At 41.5% G+C, this 21,649-nt stretch overlaps 1 protein-coding gene across 4 annotated transcripts in view; it reads left to right on the top strand.

Moving 5' to 3' along the window:
- Positions 1–17,523, top strand: part of lrrc9 (leucine rich repeat containing 9) — a 31,410-nt gene extending 13,887 nt beyond the window's left edge. For 2 of the 4 annotated variants that reach the window (XM_085390682.1, XM_085390681.1), the window contains exons 13-33: positions 6,388–6,523; positions 6,613–6,753; positions 6,861–6,985; positions 7,768–7,947; positions 8,035–8,154; positions 8,308–8,499; positions 8,691–8,816; positions 8,983–9,123; positions 9,231–9,408; positions 9,494–9,714; positions 9,826–9,948; positions 10,028–10,158; positions 10,231–10,339; positions 10,431–10,570; positions 11,081–11,217; positions 11,672–11,889; positions 12,724–12,792; positions 13,688–13,813; positions 14,863–15,040; positions 16,464–16,590; positions 16,712–17,523. In XM_085390682.1, coding sequence (XP_085246808.1) covers positions 6,388–6,523; positions 6,613–6,753; positions 6,861–6,985; positions 7,768–7,947; positions 8,035–8,154; positions 8,308–8,499; positions 8,691–8,816; positions 8,983–9,123; positions 9,231–9,408; positions 9,494–9,714; positions 9,826–9,948; positions 10,028–10,158; positions 10,231–10,339; positions 10,431–10,570; positions 11,081–11,217; positions 11,672–11,889; positions 12,724–12,792; positions 13,688–13,813; positions 14,863–15,040; positions 16,464–16,590; positions 16,712–16,745 — 2,952 coding nt within the window. In that variant the 3' untranslated portion in view covers positions 16,746–17,523. Of the gene's footprint in view, positions 1–6,387; positions 6,524–6,612; positions 6,754–6,860; positions 6,986–7,767; positions 7,948–8,034; positions 8,155–8,307; positions 8,500–8,690; positions 8,817–8,982; positions 9,124–9,230; positions 9,409–9,493; positions 9,715–9,825; positions 9,949–10,027; positions 10,159–10,230; positions 10,340–10,430; positions 10,571–11,080; positions 11,218–11,671; positions 11,890–12,723; positions 12,793–13,687; positions 13,823–14,862; positions 15,041–16,463; positions 16,591–16,711 lie in introns of all 4 variants that reach the window. The other 2 variants (XM_085390680.1, XM_085390678.1) reach the window with 1 other exon arrangement.
- Positions 17,524–21,649: the final 4,126 nt, after the last annotated feature.

Here is a 21,649-nt window from a genome sequence, read left to right as displayed (position 1 = left end):
TTTACTCTTGTTCTTGTGCAGCACCACCCCTCAGCACATGCCCCTGTTATTTTATCTTACTTTTAAATTATTGACTACTTCAAGAGAGCGCCCAAAAGACGGGGACCAGTGTTTATCATTACATATCTCCATTTTGAGTGCGGCTGTCTATCATTCCCCTCTTATTCATAGACCTCGGTGGAGGGTTTTTTGTTTGTTTGTTTTTTTCTAAAATTAATTGACTCTCTATAGTGACCCACTATGGTTAATAATAACATGCTCAGTCATGAGTGGGATCAAACCTTTTCTTCACTTTAGCATTTAATATTCCCAACAATATAATGTAATACCTTAATTAAAACACAGCTACTAAAACACAATTTCCTTAATGCAAACATCAGTAGCTCAAAATTAGCAACCAAAGGGTTCAGTCTGCAGTTCACACTGCTGTGAAGCTACAGCTCTTTAGTCTCTGTCATTCTTCTGTTCTTGCAGACAAAACAAAGCAAAACAAAACATCCACCCTTCTTTTACAGGCTGGGTGAATTGTCTGTGGACATTCAATAATCCTAACGTCAGCACCGTTTTTGTCTCAGTATCAAGTCAGTTAAACTTTTAGTCGTCAGTCCATGACTTTTAGTCGTCAGTCATATGCATACATCCACACACATTCATACCAAAAGTTGCTGATAATGGAGTCTCACGCGCAGCCTATTCGAGGCTCCATCACCAGCAAGATGACGTCATCATTTTAAAGGAAACAGCTCCTTGTTTGTTTTTCCTTCTTTGGACTGGATTGACTCGCTGCAATCCTTTTAGGCTTCAGGATCAGTGTCCCATATAAGTGAATTTCTCCCAAGCTCATTATAATCATGGAGAAAAAATACTTTGCGACTGTTTTCAATAAGAATATTTTATAGCGCTTTAAAGTTCAATCTCTCAGGCCTGGATTAAAGAGCTGATTTGTTAAATCAGGAACTCACAAAATACCAAAATATCACCACCGGTGGATCACACCTCTCAGATGTTCTTATCTCAGTGCACTGTAACAAAAGCAAAAACAAACGTAAACAATAAAACACTCATATAATAACAGATACTGGGGCCCATTGCAAACATGTCCAAAGTTCAAACCATCTTTCTCTCTCTTAGAGAAAGAGAACAATCCAAACCTCACTGATAGAATCAACCTAGTGTCAAACAAAACCCAAAGATCAACCAAAACTCCTTTTTGCACCAACAAAACATGTTGGATTTACTTGACTCAATAGTGGACACTAGTTACACACCAACTCTTTACCTTGGCAAAAACGTAAACAACTAAGTTGAATCAACACAACCTTTTCATAATCTCTTCGAAATAAAACTCACACCATTCATTCATCATTTTCGCTCTGTACCACTGCTCCTTGTTAGACTGTGTGAAGCACAGTAAACAATTCAGTGGAGGCTTTGAGCCATAAACAGACATCACGCACAGACATTGTTTTCATTATCAAAGTGCTTCAGACCATGTCCTCTAAATCTACACAAATGCCCTCTGCGTGGCATGAAATACATTTAAGCAATAAATAATCAATCAGTTCTTGCTGTTGTAACCAACTCCGTATTTGGATGTTTGTGTGCAGCATTTGTTAGTAAAGCATTCTTCATTGCATCAGCGTGTGTGTGTGTGGATCACTTCTCAGTTCATTGAATCAACATTTTAATTTGTGTGTGTGTGTGTGTGTCATTTCTCCCTCAATCAACGAGTGCATATGTTCATATGCATGTTTCTTTTCACTCTGAGTCGGTGCATGTAGATGTGTGTGTTTGTGTGGGTGTTTGTGTTCATCACTTTCCTGTTGTAGTGTTCTGGGTAAACCACGGCCTGAAGCGTGCCCTGGGTCCTGCCCTCCTCCTTTTCAGTCTGTTTGCATCCATTGGTGCTGCTGCTCAGAGTTCTGTCCATACTGGTTCTGGCCCCAATTGAGGCAGTCCTTTTCTCCAGTGTCCAGCATCTTCTCCTTATTTCGCTCCTCCTTAACTTGACCCTTTTGCTTCGGTCTTCCTTCAGGGTTTTGATACGCAGCTCAATTGTCTGGATGTCCGTTTGTTGCTTGCAGAAGTGCGACTGCTGTCCGTTTGTTTGCAGGTGGAACGGCTGACATCCAGAAGGTGTATAGGAGAGTCTGCAGCTTCCACCTCCCCAGTGGAAGACCTCAATCTTTGTTCTGTTAGTTTAACACAGGCCTCAAGGCTCTCTGGGATCCCTGCTTGCACTCTCAAGCCCACGGCTGAGGTCGTAGTCGTAGTCCCATTCCAGGGGAATGGAGTCCATGGTTGTTTGGGTGTCTCGGCCCGAGCGTTCAGTCCAGAGCTGGGCAGCCCAGGACGCTGAGCGATCGGAGGACGGCAGAGGCGACAGGAAGCCATCCCCCTAACGTTTGCTCCATAGCAGACCGGACAAATCACACTGCTCATCTAGCTCCAGGATGCTCCGGCCTGATTTCAAGTCCGGTGTCTTGGACTCCAAGCCTGATGGGTTCGATTTTCAGCTAGCTCCTCCTGGGCCATGCTCAGTTTCTGCTCTGATGCCTCGAGGTCTTATTGAGGGCAGAAACCTCAGAGTCTTTTCCGTAGAAATCAGATTAAAGTCCATTGATGTTTTCCTTGCTTTGCTCCACGGCCTTTTGCGGCTCTGCTGTTCGGCTCTTCTCAGAGGTCAGCTCCTGGCCGAGCCCCGACACCTGTGCCTTCAGCTTATTTTCTCCTGGTGTTTTGTCCATTCTGAGGTGCCTCCTGACCTCAGTTACTCCTCCTGTCTCTGGCACGCCCTTTTTGCTGCCCGATGGTCATTGTTGGTCCGTCACTGTCCTGCACAGTTTTAATGCAGAGTGGTTAAGGTCAGCATGGTTTTGCTCGGCCTCACTTTTCATCTGGGCTTAATGGGCGTCTCGTCACAGCTCTGTCAGCTGAAGCTGTCTTTTTCCATATGGCAAGAATGTAAAGAGTGTGTGAGAGGGGTGTGTCCAATCAGGCACAATGCTGGTGGCTTTGCGAGTGCCTCGTTTTCCAAATCCAGATGTTTATTTGTCACGTACACAGCAACAGAGAGAACAGTCTGTTGTTGGGATGGCTGAGGTCCTTCACGATCTTCCTGGTCTTGGTCCAGCACCGCCTGCTGTAGATTGAGTGCAGGTCAGGGTGCTCGGAGCGGATGGTGCGCTCAGCTGATTGCACAACCCTCTGTAGAGCTTGTCTGTCCGGCATGGTGCTGTTCCCGAACCAGACAGTGATATAGCTGCTCAGGATGCTCTCAATAATTCCTTTATATAAGGTGGTCAGAATCGGTGGTGGGAGCCGGGCCTTTCTCAGTCTTCTCAGAAAGAAAAGACACTGACAGAAATCTCCCCGTGTAGTGAAACGGGCCTTGGATTACCGCTCTCCGTCTCTGCTGCATGAGATCATTTTCCTGCAGCACTGTTGACATTTTCAAGTTGTTGTTGCGGGTTCAGCTGCTTTAGCATTTGGTCAGGGTCACATCAAAGATGGTAGAGGAGAGAGCAAAGATGGTAGAGGGGAGAGCAGGAGTCCAGGGTCAGCCTCGGCTTTTCCGGGCCGACAAAGCAGCCTGTAATCAAGCATAAAGAGAAAAAACAAAACAAAACAAAAACAAACGAACAGGAAAATCATGTTGTATTGGCTGTGTTACTCAGAGAGGGGAAAAACAACGGGACCAGGCCCTGTGTCAGCCTTCTCTCCCCCTTTTTTTTTGTTTTTTCTCACCATATAATCCTCTCATAACCCACCAAGCTGACAGGACAACACAGGTACATGTTAAAATTCTTAAGATCATGTTTAAAGCACAAAAATGGAATTTTCTTTCATTCAGTAATCACTTGTATTAATCAATCAGAAGAAAACATGTCACAATTTTGACTTTTATTAACCACTAAATTTGTCGTGTTATCACTGGTTGTGATTTTTTTCTTTTTTTGAAGTTAAGTTGTTGTCCTGCAACCCAGAGGGTTTATTTGTTAGTAGTGGATAAACTTTATTGTGTAACGGCGGGTGTATGTTAAGCTTCACTGCTTTAAAGTTGCTGGAAAATCTTCACATGTTCATGGGTGTAAGCTGTTTCTTCATTGCGTGTATGTGCGTTTGTACATGGGCTAATTTAACGTTTTTTCTCAAACGAGGCATTTCTCTAGCACGTGCCTCTCACTCACATTTCTCTGCTTGTGTGTGTTTTTGTTTCACCTTCTTGTTGTGATGCTCCAGGCGCCTTCCCAACCTCCACAAGTCTGTTGGCCGCAATTTTATGTGTAAAACTTCTCTTAATTTCTCCTTTAATTCTCTGCTAGCTGCTGTCTTTTCCACAGCTGCTGATTCTTGCTGAGTTTGGTTTCCATTACTATAATTTTGCTTCGGCCGCCGTGCTTGTGGGGGCAGTTGGTCCAGCCCCATAGCCACCTGTATCAACACACTGAGAGATTTATTTAATATCATTTTCATCACTGTTAAATAGACTAGCAGGCAAGACGCCCACCTTTGCACTGCAGACTACATGCCAGTCTCCCAACACACTCCTCTCTGAGTTTCCGCTTTAAACTCCAACATCATTCACACCCTAGTCATTCAACACCTTATTTGTAGTATCATAATCAGTAAAATCAGCGTTTTACTTACAGGCATGTATCATTGTTTGCAAATCAAAATTATAAAACTCAAAAACACGCTAAACAGGAAGCAAAGTCCTCTGTGCGCGTCACAGCTCTTTTGCATGTTCACACACCGTCTAAAAATAGCTCGCAGCGCTGCAGTGCGCTGTCGTCACACACAGGGTCACACAAAGCTCAGACAAAACTCTTCTATTTTATATTACAAAGACGTCTTATATTTACAATCACTGACAGGCCTGACAGATTCAGCACCTAACAAATTTCGACAAATTTAAGTTAACGGGTCCAACCAAAGAAAGTTAACTTTTTTGTAATCAATTAACCAGTATCTGTTTCCTCCAGAACAGCCTATGGCCTGATTTCTAAAGTCCCTAACTCAATTTAACTTTGTCCAAACAAGCACATGACACCATTTAAAACGGTGAGGAGATTCTAACTCCTAGCTTATTTCAGGATGCCCTGTACCCCACAGTTAAACCAAACTGAACTAACCCTGTTCGCCGACAGGTCAAGACCGCGCGTCCACGGCCAGGAGGGAGCGTAACCTCCGGGCTATGTGCTTCTTAGCATCTTCCAGTGCCGTCCTATAACAATTTTCACCTAAACAATTTTGACAAATTTTAACATATCAATTAAACAGTATCTGTTACCTCCAGAACAGTTTCTGACCTAATTTGTAAAACTATTAACCAGTCTCTGTTTCCTCCAGAACAGTTTCTGTCCTAATTTCCCTACCAAACTACCTGAGCCTTCAGCTCAATATCCAGGGACTCAAACCCAACATTATATCTGTTACCTCCAGAACAGTTTCATATTTCTTCAACTTCATTAAACATTCTTAAGCAACTTTAACTGCATAACACACGGTGATTCTCATCAAAATCAAAACAGACACTCTACCAGTAATTTCAGTGAGTAGACTTTAATTTAGTCATATCCAATTTGGCACATTTTGGAAATAATTCAACAGGTAGTGCCTTACCTTTAGATAAGCCGGCTTTTGTCCACTCACATCAGACCACTGGCTCGTGCCTGTCCGTTCGACAACCTCGGACCGTCCAAACTTTTAAATTCCACCCCAATACCACAGGACGAGCCCCCAAGCTGTTAAGGTTCAAATATTGGGGATGGAGACAAGAGAAAAAACCACAATAACAACACTGGTCCGGCCGGGTTGAGTCAAACGATGATTTAATGATCACACACGTGGGAGATGGACACTGATGCAGACAGCCTCAAAATCTCAAAATGGTGGAGCATTGCTCAAACTTTTATAGCCTCTGGTGCCTCCACCTTATCATAAAAAGCCTAAACATTCACATGCTCTCTCTCACACAGCGCCTGAGCTACGACCTTGGCTCCCTGTTTATCTGCTCCTGCTGAAATGGGGCAGAAAACTCCAGCACACTCTGTTCTCTTCTACTCAGACAAATTAGACAATAACCTTCTGCGAACAGTATTTCTTATAACTCAGCAATATAATGCATCATAAAACAATATCATTCATTCACAACAAGTCAGCAATTTAATGTAATGCAAATCAGTTTAACTAATGCAATAGTTATCAGCTTCTTCTAATTCAGGAGAATAATGCAAACTAAAACTACATAATAATTCACAATCTTTAATTAGGGGTATAACATGGCATAAAATAATATCATAATTTTACAGGTTACAGAAGAATATGCTTGACTTGTGTTATTCTCACGCTTTCACTTTTTTACGCGATGACTCTCTAAATTAGGCCATGGGAAAAGAGGGTGCTATACCTTTTTCCAATAGCCTGAGTTTGAACGAGCAGTCCAGAATTGAGTACACACTTCGCCAGACCAGCCAAGGTCACACTAAACACAGCATGGATACGATTCCCTTCAGGCACGGTGAGGTCATTTTACAGATTTCATTCATTTCATTATGTTTTTATGCTGTTTTTTTAGAAGCTAAACTGCTAATGCTCTTTTGCTTGTAGGTCAGGTCAATGTTTCCAAAGTGTTCGTGGGTAGAAGCATGCCCATCCGAGATGGAGAACCAGTGGACAGAAGCAATTATCCTGGAGTTTACTCTGTGTATCGCAGTGTGGAGACAAAGCACAGATCTGCAATGAGTGAAGGTATTCACTGAATTAAAAGGAACAACAGCAGTTGCCTTTTTTGTAATTGTTGTTGCTTATTTCTTCACTCCCAATTATTTTTGAATCTCTGTGTCCTTTTCATTCAGAAAGACCTGGCTCCAAGAAAACACACACTGATCTTGAGTCCAGTCCCCGCCGAAGGCAGTGGTTTGTGTTTGACCACGAGCTTGTCCTGCCCGAGTACATCATATATTATGAATACATCACTCAGGTAAATTATTGCATACATTCCTTTGACTGTCACAGACGAAACACAATTGTTCTCTATGGCGGTGTTTCTTCATCTTTTAATATTTAGATATTGAAAAATTGCTGCATTATTTAAAGCGATAACATGCCTAAATCTCAGTTTCAATCCCTGTGATTTAGGAAGTGCAGGTTATTTAGTAATCACAAATTTGGTGATGCCCATGTTTTTCGTGGGCAAGGTACTGAACCTCAGCTTACCTTCAACGCATTCATCGTGAATTGGATGCCATAGATCAAGCACTTAAAGTTCCTATTCAGAAAAAATGAGGGCAGATCTGGAGTTTGACTTTTGGATCTTCAATTATTGACATGTAATGTGTTTACTTTTGTCTGTACAGACCAGGTTATTCATCTGCTGCCTGTGACAGATCTAAAATATCCGCCGTCATCATTTCTAAGAGTTAGCTGCATCGGTTGGAAGCCTCTAAATAGATGAAGGACATTTTTTATTGAGGTTGGAGATCAGACAGCTGAGCTGCAGTTTTCGCGCTACATCCCTTGATTTGATGGGTTTGTTTTCATGTGGGAAACTAAACTAAACTAAGAGTTTAGAAACATGAAAGTGCAATTGTTTGTGCAGGTTATGTTTCTGTGCATGAATTATGATGAGTATGTGTTTGTTGCTCCCCACCTATCTATCTAGACGTCATATTTATTAATTATAATATTAATTTAAAAAAAGAAGTTAAAAAAATGCATCTGTTGGCAGTACATGTTGTAAACATTTTGATTTGCCTTGTCTAGGACAAAGACAAACCTACACTGCTGAGCCATAGCACAGACAGAGATCCTTCCAATGATGTTGCTCTGGACAAAGAAGTCCTCAACAGGGAACCTGTTCTTAAACCTCAGCCCAAGTTATTGAGCTTGGATGATAAAATTCTGCTTAGTGTTGCCCGAGCCAATGTCCTCAGTCAAATCACAGTAAGTGCTCTGCCGTTTTAAATAAGAGGTTGAATATGAAGCAGTTTCATTTCAGTTTGAACCATCATTGTTGCATTGAATCTCCAGGTGCTTAACCTTCATGGCAACAGCCTGAGCAACATAAAGGAGATTTCCAGCCTCACGGCTCTAAGGCATCTTACTGTCAGCTTCAATGAGTTCACGCACCTTGATGACATTTCTCACATGGTAATACAAAATAATGTTAAGATAACACTTAAGAGTGTGTTTAAGTCAAAGAATGCTTCTTTTATGATGTCCCTCTCTATTATTTGTGAAACTGAATAGTGGCTGCATAGCCATAAAGTGGAACTCTCACCTGCTCTCTTACCTAAACTACAGCCAAATCTTGAGTTTTTGGACGCTAGCTTTAACCACCTGGTGACTCTGGAAGGTCTGCGGGGGCTGGGACAGCTCAAACAACTCGATGTGCGCTGGAACAAGCTGACCAAAGTCAGAGAGGATACAGCTGTGCTCAGAAAACACACACCTGCTCTGCTGAAACTGGACACCCGATACAATCCTTGGAACAGGGTGTGTGCTGTGATCAAATAGAAAAAATAACTCGAAATATTCAAGGTTGAACCTCAGCAATAGTAATACTATGTATATGCTCAGAATATATATGTTAAAAATATGAATCTGAGTCTATGTTTCAAACTATACCACTGAAAGTGGCCTCAAATTGTAGAAGTGACTGAGTGAAGATGTTTCCCTTCTTCCAGCCCGAGGCAGTCAGAATGACCATACTAGGCCATCTCATGAACCTCACACACCTGGATGATGTGCTGGTAGCAGAGGAGGAGGCTGCTGAAGCTGTTCAGATGGCAGCTGGGTCCAAAATTAACCAGGTGAAGATTTTGTCAATATTCCTTCTTATATACTAGATTTTATTTGGTTGAGCTGATCTATGTAAAGAGACGTTGTTTAAATGAACAAATCCAAAATTGATGGATTAAAGTAAATGTTTTAAGTGAAGTATGGTAATTCAATCAGACTCGTTGACACTGCTTGTAGGCGTCTCTTCTGGCACACTCGCGTACCAAGAGTGACCGTCCCCGCACTCTTAGTCTGCTGTCAACAGCCCAGCTCCTGTATCATTTGAGTCCATCACCCTGGGGTCTTGGTAAAGAACTGGACCAAGACTGGACTGCAAAAGTGAGCTTCAGCATGTGGGCTTCTCAGTAAAGACGTTTTTAGGAGCGGTACTAGGTGGGATGATGTTGATCTTCGTTACCTTTTGTGTCTACCAAATTGCTGACCAGATCACCACCCTGAACCTTGACAACAAGAGGATTTCCAAGATGATCAATCTAAGTAAGCTGGTGAACCTGCGCTGGGCCTCCTTTAATGATAACGAGATCTCAAAAGTCGAGGGTCTGGACAACTGCCTGAAGCTGGAAGAACTGTCCCTAAACAACAACAGTATTTGCACACTCAGTGGTCAGTCGCACTCTCCGCTTCCCAAGGAGAAATCACACAGTGCCGTCATTGTTTCCATGTCTGTATTTGGTCACTGTTTCCTCAGGCCTCACACGACTCCATTGCCTAAATAAACTGAGTGTAGATGGGAATCGGCTAACCAGTCTGGACGTCTCAACTCTCGACGGGCTGTCCAGCTTGTCTTTTCTGTCAGCTGAGAACAACTGTATTGCTTCTCTTCATGGCATCCAGAGACTTCGGTCTCTCCTTGAACTTTACATCGGCAGCAACCAGATCTCTACATCAAGAGACATCTACTGTCTGAAAGTGAGCATCTAGTTAACATTTAAAAATGGATGAGAAGGTGAAATAAGTAGAGTAGAATTTAATTTAAATTCATTTTACTATGTGAGCTCATGTGACCATTTTGCTTTTCAGGGATTGACAAACCTCCTAATCCTGGATCTCTGTGGGAACCCTTTAGTGGAGAAACTGGAAAACTATCGAATATATGTAGTGTTTCATCTCCCCTTCCTCAAAGCTCTGGATGGAATTGCAGTGGTATGAGCTTAAAAAGTCATATTACAGCGGTTGTTTCCAGTATTTTGTAATTGCTCTTCTTTTCTGCTGTTTTCTCTAGGAAGCAAGTGAGTGTGAGAGCGCAAAGAATATGTTTATGGGAAGACTGACCACCGACACAGTGGCAGAGAAGCTGGGCCACTCAAACTACACAGAAATCACACACCTAAACCTTCAGGCCTGTTCCATTAGGTAATAACAGTGTTGTAATAAAACAGATTATAAAGAAAGATAAAGCCTTAAAAATATATTTTTTTCTCACAGGATAGTTGATCTGTCTCCACCAGAACTCTTCCGTAATGTGCGCTGCATCAACTTAGACCATAGCAACCTCACATCCTTCTCAGGCCTCATCCACCTGCCCAACATCAAAGTACACAGTGCACCAAATGCCAGTACACTGTAATACACTGGCTGGAAATGCATCATGTTCAAATAAATTATTTATGTTGTATTGTTTACAGGCTCTGTGTCTCAACTATAACCACATAGAGTCAATTCTGCCCAGGCAGAAGACTCAGACTCATCTGACAAGCAGACAGATACTATACAGCAAAGTGCACTCCAGTGGCTACAGCCAACAGAGCACATCTAAAGCCAGCAGGTAATCTAGTGTAGTTTTATTTATGGGTTTTGTGCAAAAACAAGCTTCTTTTAAAAGTATTTCAATAGAGTTTTGTGCAGTCTAACCATGAGGGGGCAGCACTGACCAGCCAATGTGTGAGCTGCCTTAAATTTAACAGAAGCTGCTGGCAAACTATGATGAATTTATTTATAGTCAGAGTTTCAGTCAGAGAAATTCTTTTTTAATATATAAAAAAAGTAAGCATTTAAAATGGGGCATTTCCTTTGAGGTAAAGACTACAATAAACTAAACAATTAAAACCTATTTAGTCTGTAGATTAATATAAACATTAGATGAAATATTTGTTGTGCAGAACCACTACACAATGTAGTGCTGTGAGAGCCATCCATTTGTTTAGCCAGACTGTGATTGCCTTGATGTGGTCTGCACCTGTGAGGTCTGACCAGTTAGACGTGGCAGCGGGAGGGACAACGAGGTGCTCGTTTAACCACCGAGATTTCAAACGGCCTTTCTCTAACTGCGTTTAAGGGATACTGGGCCCACTGGCAGCCTGGAGCCACTGATGGGAAGCCTGGAGGTGCTTCATTTGAGTCACAATGGCATCTCCAATATGGCCAATCTGCAGCTCAGCAGGCTCACCAATCTTAAAGCACTCTTCCTTGAAGGTATGTATGGTTGACGTTGCCACCCTTTTCTCTGCAAGCCGTTTAAAAGTGCACTACACAGAGGCTGTGAAAAGGCAAGCGCAAAGAGCAAAGTCTCCCCAATAGACCTAAGGCCAGGTGGGGGATGAGACGCAAAGAAAAGAATGATTGACTTTCTTTTCAACAGCTTTTGATGGCTTTTGATTGAGTTTTGCTTTGCTGGGGTGATTTGTCCCACAAAGCCAACCCTACTTTTCTTTCTTAGAAACCTTTGGAAGCTTGGTTTGTAATTTCAGCACTGTTTACAGCCGAGTCAAGCAAGAAATACCCAAGAAGTGTTTATATGGGCCTAAAATTCTGCCTTTTATATTCTTCAGGGTGTGCAATTTACTCTAGTAGTTAGTATATAGAAATATTAGGGTACTGTTTGGGATGTCTGTTCGTTTTGATTTTCTAAAGTTTGGTCTCTCAACAGGCAATGAGATAAACCAAGTGGAAGGCTTGGAAGGGCTTCACCAACTCAGAGAGCTTGTGTTGAACAGAAACCGGATTAAAACTCTGACCAAGAACTCTTTCGCAGCCCAGGCTCTCCTCCTAGAGCTGCACCTGGCACAGAACCGGATCCGGGAACTGAACCATCTCGATCCTCTGATTGAGCTTCGCAAGCTCTCCCTCGACATGAACAAGCTGCAGGTATTCAGCTTCAGCAGAGGTAGTAGTAGCAGCCTCCTCGCATGCTAGATTTTAAAAAAATGTTTATATTCACAATTTTAATGAAACGGCATATTCAATTAAACTGCATGAATAACTCAGAACGCCGTGATTTCTTGAGGTCACCGCCGAGGTCACAGCCATCTTTTGTGCAGTTTTGCGATTTACTACCAACTTTTACTGATTGGTTCACATGTGTCAGATGTATTTTGTTCACTGTGCAGCAGTATTACTTTTCCCTGCATTTGCAAAGTAAGACTTGAAGTATAGTAATCATGAGTCATTACTACCCACTGTGGCATGCAAGGGGTCGCATTAAGGAGAATCAAGTTTGATTGAAGGTCACGTATAAAGAATCAGGGGAACAATCAGGACAACGTGTAATCAGCTTCTCGGGCTGCATCTCCTCACACAGAGCGAGCGATTTGCACTTTTGTTGCCGGTTCCTTCTTCCCATCACTTCCTTAATGTTTTCACGCATTCAATTAAGACATAGAAATAAAGCAATCATCCAGAGCATTATTCCTCACAGTGGGGGCGTCTTTGAATCACAGCCAAGTCCGAGTATAAAGCTGGGAATGAGAGAAAACATCCCCATGGCCTGTTGCGTGCCCAAAGTCTCTCATGAGATTAATGAGGGCTCACACATGTAATCTCTCCCATCAGCTGCTTCCATCCTGCCCACACCAAAATTATGAAAGGTTCAGCCCTGATGCAAATGCCTCTGTTATCAACACATAGCAAGGAACAGCTAAATGAGGGGTTATGAGTAAAAAAGAACTTTGAAATAATCTTTGCCTCTCTACTTCTTTGCAGGACATCGCAGAGCTTGACAAATTAGAAACTCTTCCCTCACTGAAGGAGCTCTCTGTTGTTGGCAATCCTGTGAGTATTAACAAGTTTTATAGGCAGTTTGTCCATTGGGTGGGTTCTGTCTTTATTTGCATCCACTTGCTGTCAGTCACAGAACATATCTTGAACTCACGATCTCTTGAACAAATGATCAAAAGCACGCCGAGTTCTCATTTTCACAATCCGATACGCTAACACAGGGTAATTCTGAGGTTCCAAATTAAGTGATTACACGATGGACTGTCTGCTGTGCCTCAAACTGGCTGGCATCAGAGACAAATTCGTTGACCAAATGGCTGTGTGCTATTGGCCCTGTTACATCACCCATCTGGAGCTCATGCAGGCCTTAGCAGTGCCTGCAGCCCAGGGCCTGTCTATTGTCCACTGGGTAATGCTCAGCTGCGGTAGCCTCTTTACTGCTCGATCTCATCCCCCTTCTGTTCCCATGCGGTGGGGGTGGTGGTGGTAGTGGGGTTAATCCTGCCAGGGGGTAGAGGCCAACAGCCACCCTGGAGACAATACCTCCTGCTGTTGACCGCATGAGATCCTTTAGCTATGTTCCCTAGCCAAAGTCTGTCTCCTCCTTTTTCAATGGACATCCATTGGCATGCACTCACAACCTCATCAAAGCAGAAGTGTCCTGCAGGAACAGGCAGTTCTGTGGCTGTACAGGCTGGGTGTATAGCCTGGCATACAGGGTGCCCTCAGCTGGGAAGGGACCTATGTGCTGCTGTCAGCTGGGTCACTGGAATAGCTGCTGGGAACATGGTAAATACACTGGGAGCCACATAGCATCATATTTATCCCAGATGCCTCAAAGCAGACTGGGCTCATCTCCAGAATTAATATTTCTGAGGAGTGGTTGATAGCCAGACTGTTTAACCAAACATTTGTTTGTCTTTTTGTTTTGTTTTGTTTTGTTTTTCAGGTGGCACGCAATTCTGTCCACAGACCAGCAGTGGTGCTTCGCCTGCCCCAGCTGCAGGTCCTGGATGGTGTGGACATCACTCTGGAGGAAAGAACCAGGGTGGAACTCCTCAATGCTGATTCATCAGTGAGAACTGTACAAATGCATGCTCGATCCAATGCGTAGGGTCGTCACACCTGTTAAATGTTACACAGTAATTTTTTCTTCCAAAGATTATGTTTAAGATACATTTTAACTCTTGCTTTGAGCCAGCAAAACTCCAATTTCCCTCTGTTTTGTTTCTAAGAGAGGTGGGAAACACTCTTGACCTCAGTCTTTGGAAATTTTAACAAATACATGTAAGGTTAGCGTATAGCTGAGATACGAACCCCTATCCTCTCCTACTGTACTTTAGTTGAATTTTAATTCTGACTGAATTACAAATGTACAAATGAAGACACTGTGTATGCAAAATAGCATAATGGGCCTTATCATGAAAGATGTAGTCCAGCTGGAAGAGTCAAAATGCCAACATCCAAACCACAGCCACCCTGAATAGTATGACTGATATTAGTATGACTGATTTAATGTTCATGTAATGAGAAACCGGGACAGTAATTCTCCCGCAGCACTGAATTAAAAGCGGTCTAAGCCTGCTAGCATCATCCTGCTGATTAGATGAAATGTGCCCGGCCGATAATGCACCAGTGGATTTACCCCCTATTAGCCAGGTCAACACGACCCCCCTCTGCTTGTTAGACGTAAGTATGGAAATGAGCAGAGATCCTGGGTTTTCTCATTAAAAACACAAATGCAGCCCTCCCTCTGTTGACTCTCATGAATGCCATCTGAGTTGTCACTTTCAATCTGTGCCTGTAGCTGCTTTGCTTGAATGTAAATGTTGTTATTTATGCGTAGTAATTACTGTTGGCCTATAAGATGCTTACATATGTGGAACAGCAAGCAATCTAATCCCCAGTCCCCTGGCAAGTGTGTAGGGTGTAGTGGACACATTGCATGGACCGTGGACAGCAGCAGAGATAGAAAAGTGGAGAAAAAATGTTTTATGTTAGAATACATATACTAGTGAGGAACTTAGATGCACTTAATAGATCATGTTTGCATGTTATACTTCACATCAGTTCTGTCCTGGAGAATTATGTCCATTTTCCTTATTCCCTCCTTGTTTTTTAAAGCCATACTCCCATCATCCCGGAGCTCTCCTTCCTACAAGTGAAGTTAACCTTCCTGGACTGCTCGTGCCCCACAACCCCACTCTAAGAGTAATGAGTGTAAGCGGAGGGCCGCAGAATGTGATGCACGGGCACAATGTCCTGCAAAATAACATAGACGAAGACCATTACACGTACAAATGTGAGTATAACATACAAACCCAAATCCAAAAAAGTTGGGATGCTGTGTAAAGTCTAAATAGAATAAAATGTGATCACAGAAAACACATCAGAGTTTTAAAATAAGAAAATGTACCATTCAAGAAAAAGATTCTCTTCAATTTGATGGCAGCAACACAATTTAAAAATGTTGGGACAGGTCCATGTTTACCACTGTGTAGCAGTCGGTCTTCTTTTAACAACAGTCTATAAACATCTGGGAACTGATGTCTACATCACTTGCTTGACATTTGGGAGACAAATATATTGCTGAATAGTCCTGGATCTGCTGAGCTGTTTGATTTTTGGTTTTATGGTGCACCAGATCTTTTCGATTGGTGAAACGTCTGGACAGCAGGCTGGCTAGTTCAGCACTACATTCTTCTACTATGAAGCTGTGCTGTTGTAATAGGTTCAGTATGTGGTTTAGCATTGTCTTGCTGAAAAGATGTCTGGATAGGTGCATATGTTGCTCTAAAACCGGTATGAAGGCTTTTGAACTGAGTGTTGATTGTCTTTCCCCTCCTTACTCTGGAGGATTTTTCATCCTTGCTTTCTAAAAAGAATGCAAAATTTGGATTCCTCTGACCACAGAACAGTTTTATAATTTGCCTCGGTTCATTTTAAAAGAGCTTCGGCCCAGAGAAGACGGCTCATGTTCACAAATGGATTCTTGTTTGTGTGATAGAGCTTGGATCTGCATTTGCGGATGGCGGAGTGAACTGTGTTCACAGTCAATGATTTCAGGAAGGATTCCTAAGCCCATGCAGTGATTTCCATGATATAATCATGTCCGTTTTTAATGCAGTGCTACCCGAGGGCCCGAAGATCACAGACATCCAATATTTTCAGTCTTATCTGTTGCGCACAGAGATTTCTCTGGAATTTCAGAATTTTTTGTTGATATTATGTACAGTAGACGATGAGATATTAAAAGTCTTCTTAATTTTGTGTTGAGTTTTTTTGTAGAAAACTGTTGCAAAATGTTCCTCCATCTGTTTTTTCTCAGTACCACTTACTTTTTCCAGCCTTTTATCGCCTTTCTACCAATTATCTTTTGTCAGAGGTGTTGCTCCTATCACCTTCAAAATTTGAAAACATTTTTCCTTAAAATTTTTAATTTTCTCAGTTTAAACATTTGAGATATTTACTGTGTTCTGCGGTAAATAAAATTATTGGTTTATGGGGTTTGTAAATTGTTGTAATCGGTTTTTAGTTTTACACAGTTTCCTAACGTCTTGGAATTGGGTTTCTTTTTCTTCTTGATGTAAAAATGCCTTGTTTTCAGCTGCCATATGTAACTTGTTATATAGAGATTAGCTGTTCTCCTTTGTGCTCTGTCGCAGTAAGAATGATAGACGTTTCAGTGATATCTAATATTACGCCTGTATTAACTCCCCACCCAGGTAAGAAGCACAAACACAGTAACGTTGCTCGAAGTGGCCAAACTGATATTTACTTCAGACACAACCGAAGAACAGGAAGCAACATTCCGACCACTGCTGGGAACAGACAACAAGAACAAGACAGCAGGTTGGTAAAAGAAAAAAAACAGTGTATATCTGATTTTTTTTCTCCTTATTTTTCCTGATGGAAAACTTTTAAAAAGAACTCAGAGTAAACTAAAAGTTTGTTTACACTTGTTGTATTCCAGATTCCCAAATGGCGGTAGACTTCCACCCCAGTAGGAATCAGAAGAGGTGGAACACGAGGTGAACACATATGGCGGCCATTGCTGTTGTGTGTTTTTATGTCCTGGTGTGAAATTAATGACAACAATAATCTATGTGTATCTAAATCGTGGGATTTTTGTATGTTTTAATAAATTACTATTAGTTAATACAAGCAGCACTTTAAACTGAACTGCCTCTGATGTAAATTAGGCCGTTTTTTGGGGGGGGCACATGTCGTGCCTTCCTCTCAAATGCATATATAATGATTGAGACTTCATTTTTTTTATATGCGGATCACTAACCATGGTAATCTGAGGATGAGAGGTTTTGGTGTCATTTTGAATGCCATCTCATCTTTTGCAAACAAGTAGAAAAAACACACAGATGTAAGGGCGTGTGAGGCTGGCATGCCGCGTCCATCGGGTCAGATGCATCCCCAACAAGTGGATAATCCAGCTTTAGCACACCTCTCTGTGGACAATAATCTGCAGTCGCTCAGATAAAGATATAATCTTGAATACGGTCCAAATGGATTTCAGAGATTGTCAGTTTCATCATGTTAGCCTCTTTTCGAAAAGCCCACAGCAGTTTCGTCTCTAACGTGCAAATCTCCTGTGTTGTAATGAACCCACTCCACTTTGTGTTTATGATGTTAGCTCAGTGGAGCATTAAAATATATTCTTCCTGTTTTCCTGTTGGCATAATCTAGTGGTGCCACAGTCAACAAAAACACCAGTCTGAATAAGCCACATAAGGCATAAATATGTGAAGTAAAAACTCCTTACTGCAACGGGAAACAAAATTTGTGCAAAATTACACAGAGGAATATAATTATGAAATCGCCAGTTTAAAAGACACAGTGTTCGCTGCAGAGATTATGCATTGGTGGCGTTAACATGACCACTAGGTGTCCTTAGAGCTCCATTAACACTGCTAATCAGTCAGTGAGTTTTGACCTGTATGCTGTAAACTGAAGGAGGATGTTTGCACTTCACTTTTGTGTCTCTCTTTCCGTGCAGCCTTTTTGCTCAACATCCCAGAAATAAGCCAGCTCTACGCAGAAAAAGTGAAAAGCTCTCCCCAAACAAGCTCCCCTAATGCATGTACTTAACTTCACTTAATTTGTGTTAATTCCCAGCATTAAGCGGGGCTAATGACTGCACAAGTGAGTGCACTGTCATTACCCTGCTCTGCCTGACATCAAATGGCAGCTGATGTACTTCTCTTGAAAAAAAAAAAAGCACAGGAGAGATTTGGGGGCTCAGTGTGAGTGCTCTAATGCGTTAGGTACTGCAGAGGATAATTACACATTTTATATTTGAGTACAGTATGCGCAGTATGGATGGTTATAAATATATTTCTAATTCCTGTCGTGCGTGGTGTAAGCTTATAGTGAGCATGCCACTTTGCACGGCGTGTCTCATATCTGCATATCTTTCAGTGTTTCTTACATTAAAACGACATTATCATAAAGATTGTGAATAATTCATCACTTCTGTGCGAACCCAGATGCACTGCTCCCTCTGTCTATCTCGCTGCCTTTCCTAGCTCCTCCATGTGAGTAGACCACATGGTTTGTTGCTGGTTTAATGGGATGGAATGTGACAGGTTATGTTTTCATCTGCCTTATATGAAGGCAGGAGTGACCGAGAGGGAGAAGAAGGAGAAGAAGAGACGCAGAGAGTGAGAGTGAGGGGTGGAGAAGGGGGGAGTGAGCTGTCCTCTGCAGTTGTAATCTGGATTCAGAATTAGACATGTTTGAGCTTGTTGTGAATCTGTTATAGATGATGCCTGCCCCCTTCCCCCCAAAAACCTCGCTACACACACACACACACAGAAAAACGCATGCTCTGCATGGGGCCATTACTGCTGGTCCACTAACTCCCTACATTTGCTGTGTCTGTGCATTCAGAGCACCATTAGTCCAAGACTCTGTGAATAATTGCTGAATGGACCGCGTTTTCACAGCTATCTACTCAGGTTCAAGTGTTGGAGGGGAGGTTAGAGGGGTGACGACGCGGATTGAAGTTTGATGCGGAGGTTAACGCCGCACGTTGTGCAGTGCTTGTCGAAAATGCGCCGCATGTGTAATGGATGACCGACGTTACACTCCACATGCATTACACATTTGCCAACCTGTATTAACTTTTAGAAGTGCTTTGATAGGGGCTACAATTTCATCAACATCATCACTTGAGTTGAAATTGCTTTTGGAAAAAATGAACTTGCAATTGACGACCAACTGCAAGTCATCAAGGAAAATTATTTTGTTCTCAAAAGGTGCATATTATGGCCCAAGTTCATTTTATCCTTACAAATACATCCTCTATCTTGACATATTGCTTCTCTTGAAATCTGTCATTGAGTTATTGCTGTCGCTTGTGATTTGCCTGTAATTTGTTTCCTGTGGAATAAATCGTGACTGGCAAGAGGAGAGAAAAGAATGGAGTGAGAGTGACAGTCAGAATGAAAAGGAAAATGCTTTTATTTTGTGCAGACATTTTGGATAAGAGCCCGCATCACAGAGGCATTAAATCTTAATTGCTTTCCATTTCAGGAATCATGTGTCGTTTATAACATTATTGAACTTGTGTGTCATTAATAACATTATTTCAATCACGCAAAGTGTATTGCGAAATGGCAAAAACAAGTTAACAGAACAACCAAACAAGAGAACGAATGCATAATTTTCTTGCAAATTTATCAGGAATCAATTTTCGGAGCTTTGTCAGATGGTTTGCTTTTGGGTAATTTGGTATCAGCCTTTCATATTTCATACAATTTGCAATGTGTTTCTCCTTTAATGACTTAAGTGTTAATTCAAGTGGATATTCTTCACCAGAGGGCTTTGACAAAAACACAGCAATGATTTTAAATACGCGGCGCTATGGGAGGATTGTGGACATGTTGCCGTTATTGATGAGTTTTTTTCTGTTATTATGGTTTATTGTGTCCTATGCGGAATAGAAATCGCTTTTTAAGATGACAAGGAAACATGACCTCCTGCCCACCCTTATCCCCTGAGCCCCATTGAGCAACAACAACAACAATTTAATCTCTTTTGACCCCGATTGTTATTTTTCTTTGTGTTTGTATCTTGGCCTTTTTAGTGATCGCTTCATGATCCTCCCTTTTTGCCCCGCTTCTTTCTAAGTAGACACTTTGCTACAATCACTTTCATTATATTGAAATAAAACACTTGCTTGGATTTGCTCTTTTTGTGTTAAGAACACGATAACAAGGATTTAGAATGCAATATTAATATTCTTAATCCCTTCTCAGTTATTAGGGTCGACTAAGCGCTTTAGAAACGGCATTTAAAGATCCTGGCAAGTGCCAAGTTGAAAAATTGTTTTGGATAAAGAAGATAAACAAACCCATGGGATGCGCCATTTGATGTCATTATAATTGCAAAGAAGGATGGTCTTTCCATTGTTCAGTGAAAAGCAGGTTAGAATGGTAAACCCCTTTGTTTTATAAGAGTGGCATCTGTATTTTTTTTTAAGTTAAGTTTTAATGTATATGTCTGAACTTAATTATACAAGGTCTAAATGAAGCTGGTTAGTGTTTTCACAAAATAAGTGAGGTGATATACAATAGTTGTAATTATATCATTTTCACAATGAGAACTTCTATTCTTAATCAAATCAAATCAAAATCAAATCACTTTTATTGTCACATCACATGTGCAGGCACACTGGCACAGCACATGCGAGTGAAATTCTTGTGTGCGAGCCCCACAAGCAACAGAGATGTGCAAACACAACAACACAAATGAGCAAAATACAAGAATGGCCAACCTGAAACTAATAAATATATGTACAATATATAATAGTGTATGCATTTCTGGATGTGTATACTAAATATTTTCCTACGTGTGTGTGTGTGTGTGTGTGTGTGTGTGTGTGTGTGTGTGTGTGTGTGTGTGTGTGTGTGTGTGTGTGTGTATACACATTTTTACAAATTAAATAGTAAAAAAATAAATAATAATAATAATAATTTGTTGATCTACAGTAATGAGTGGAAGTCTTAAGCCACCCCTAATTTCTTTATATTTTGCTTCCAAGAAACCAGACTATCTTGTCATTTTTAAAGTTATTCTTTGGACAATGACTGCTTTTTCAGTCATTTTCAGTCCAGTCCTTGTACCTGGCCATTTTCAGAGGAATGTTTCATTTTTTAAAGTCATTTAAAACTGACCTATGAATCATTCAACCATAAAACAGGCACCTAACTCAAGGGATGAACAAGTCTATAAGTATTACAGACAACTTGGCAAAGAATCCTTTTGAAATTGTATCTTTAGGCACTTTTTTGCCAGCAGCCTGTAGCAAAAATACATAATTTGGCTTTAGCTAAATGAAAAATGCCAAAGATAACATGCAAAAAAAAAAAACATTTTCCAAAATGTGAGATATTTTAGGATGGTGTACATAGCTTGTAATTTGAGGAAACTGAACCAATGGAGGGCAGAAGAAGTAGCACACCTTAAAATCTATCCACAGCAGATGAACAGTATTTGATAGTAATTTCTTTAAGAAATCTACATCTGTCCCTTCAGTTGATCCATCTACTGTTTACTGAAGCCTCGTCAGAAATGGTCTCAGTGGAAGGGTGGCTGTCAAGAAGCCATTCATAGGGAAGAGGGAAAACAGAGAAAAGGCTGACGATCAGTGACAACGGGTCTTTTTGGAGTATGTCATGGTTTGGGGCTGCAAGTGATCATGGTAATGATCTTGTCAAAATTGATGGAGTTATGAACCCAGAAAAGTACCATCAGTTCTACCACCTGGAAAACATCTCATTGGCAAAAGCTTCATTTTTCATTATGACAATGATTCTAAACTCCCTGCCAATGCAATAAAGGATACCCAGATAAAAGAACACACAGTGGATCACTATCATTCATGGGCTGGCCT

This window comes from Rhamphochromis longiceps, linkage group LG19, assembly GCF_057381845.1.
Source record: "Rhamphochromis longiceps isolate RC_006_pf linkage group LG19, R_longiceps_female_GT1.1, whole genome shotgun sequence".
Taxonomy (NCBI): Eukaryota; Metazoa; Chordata; class Actinopteri; order Cichliformes; family Cichlidae; genus Rhamphochromis; species Rhamphochromis longiceps.
This window is presented reverse-complemented; position numbering and strand designations above follow the sequence as displayed.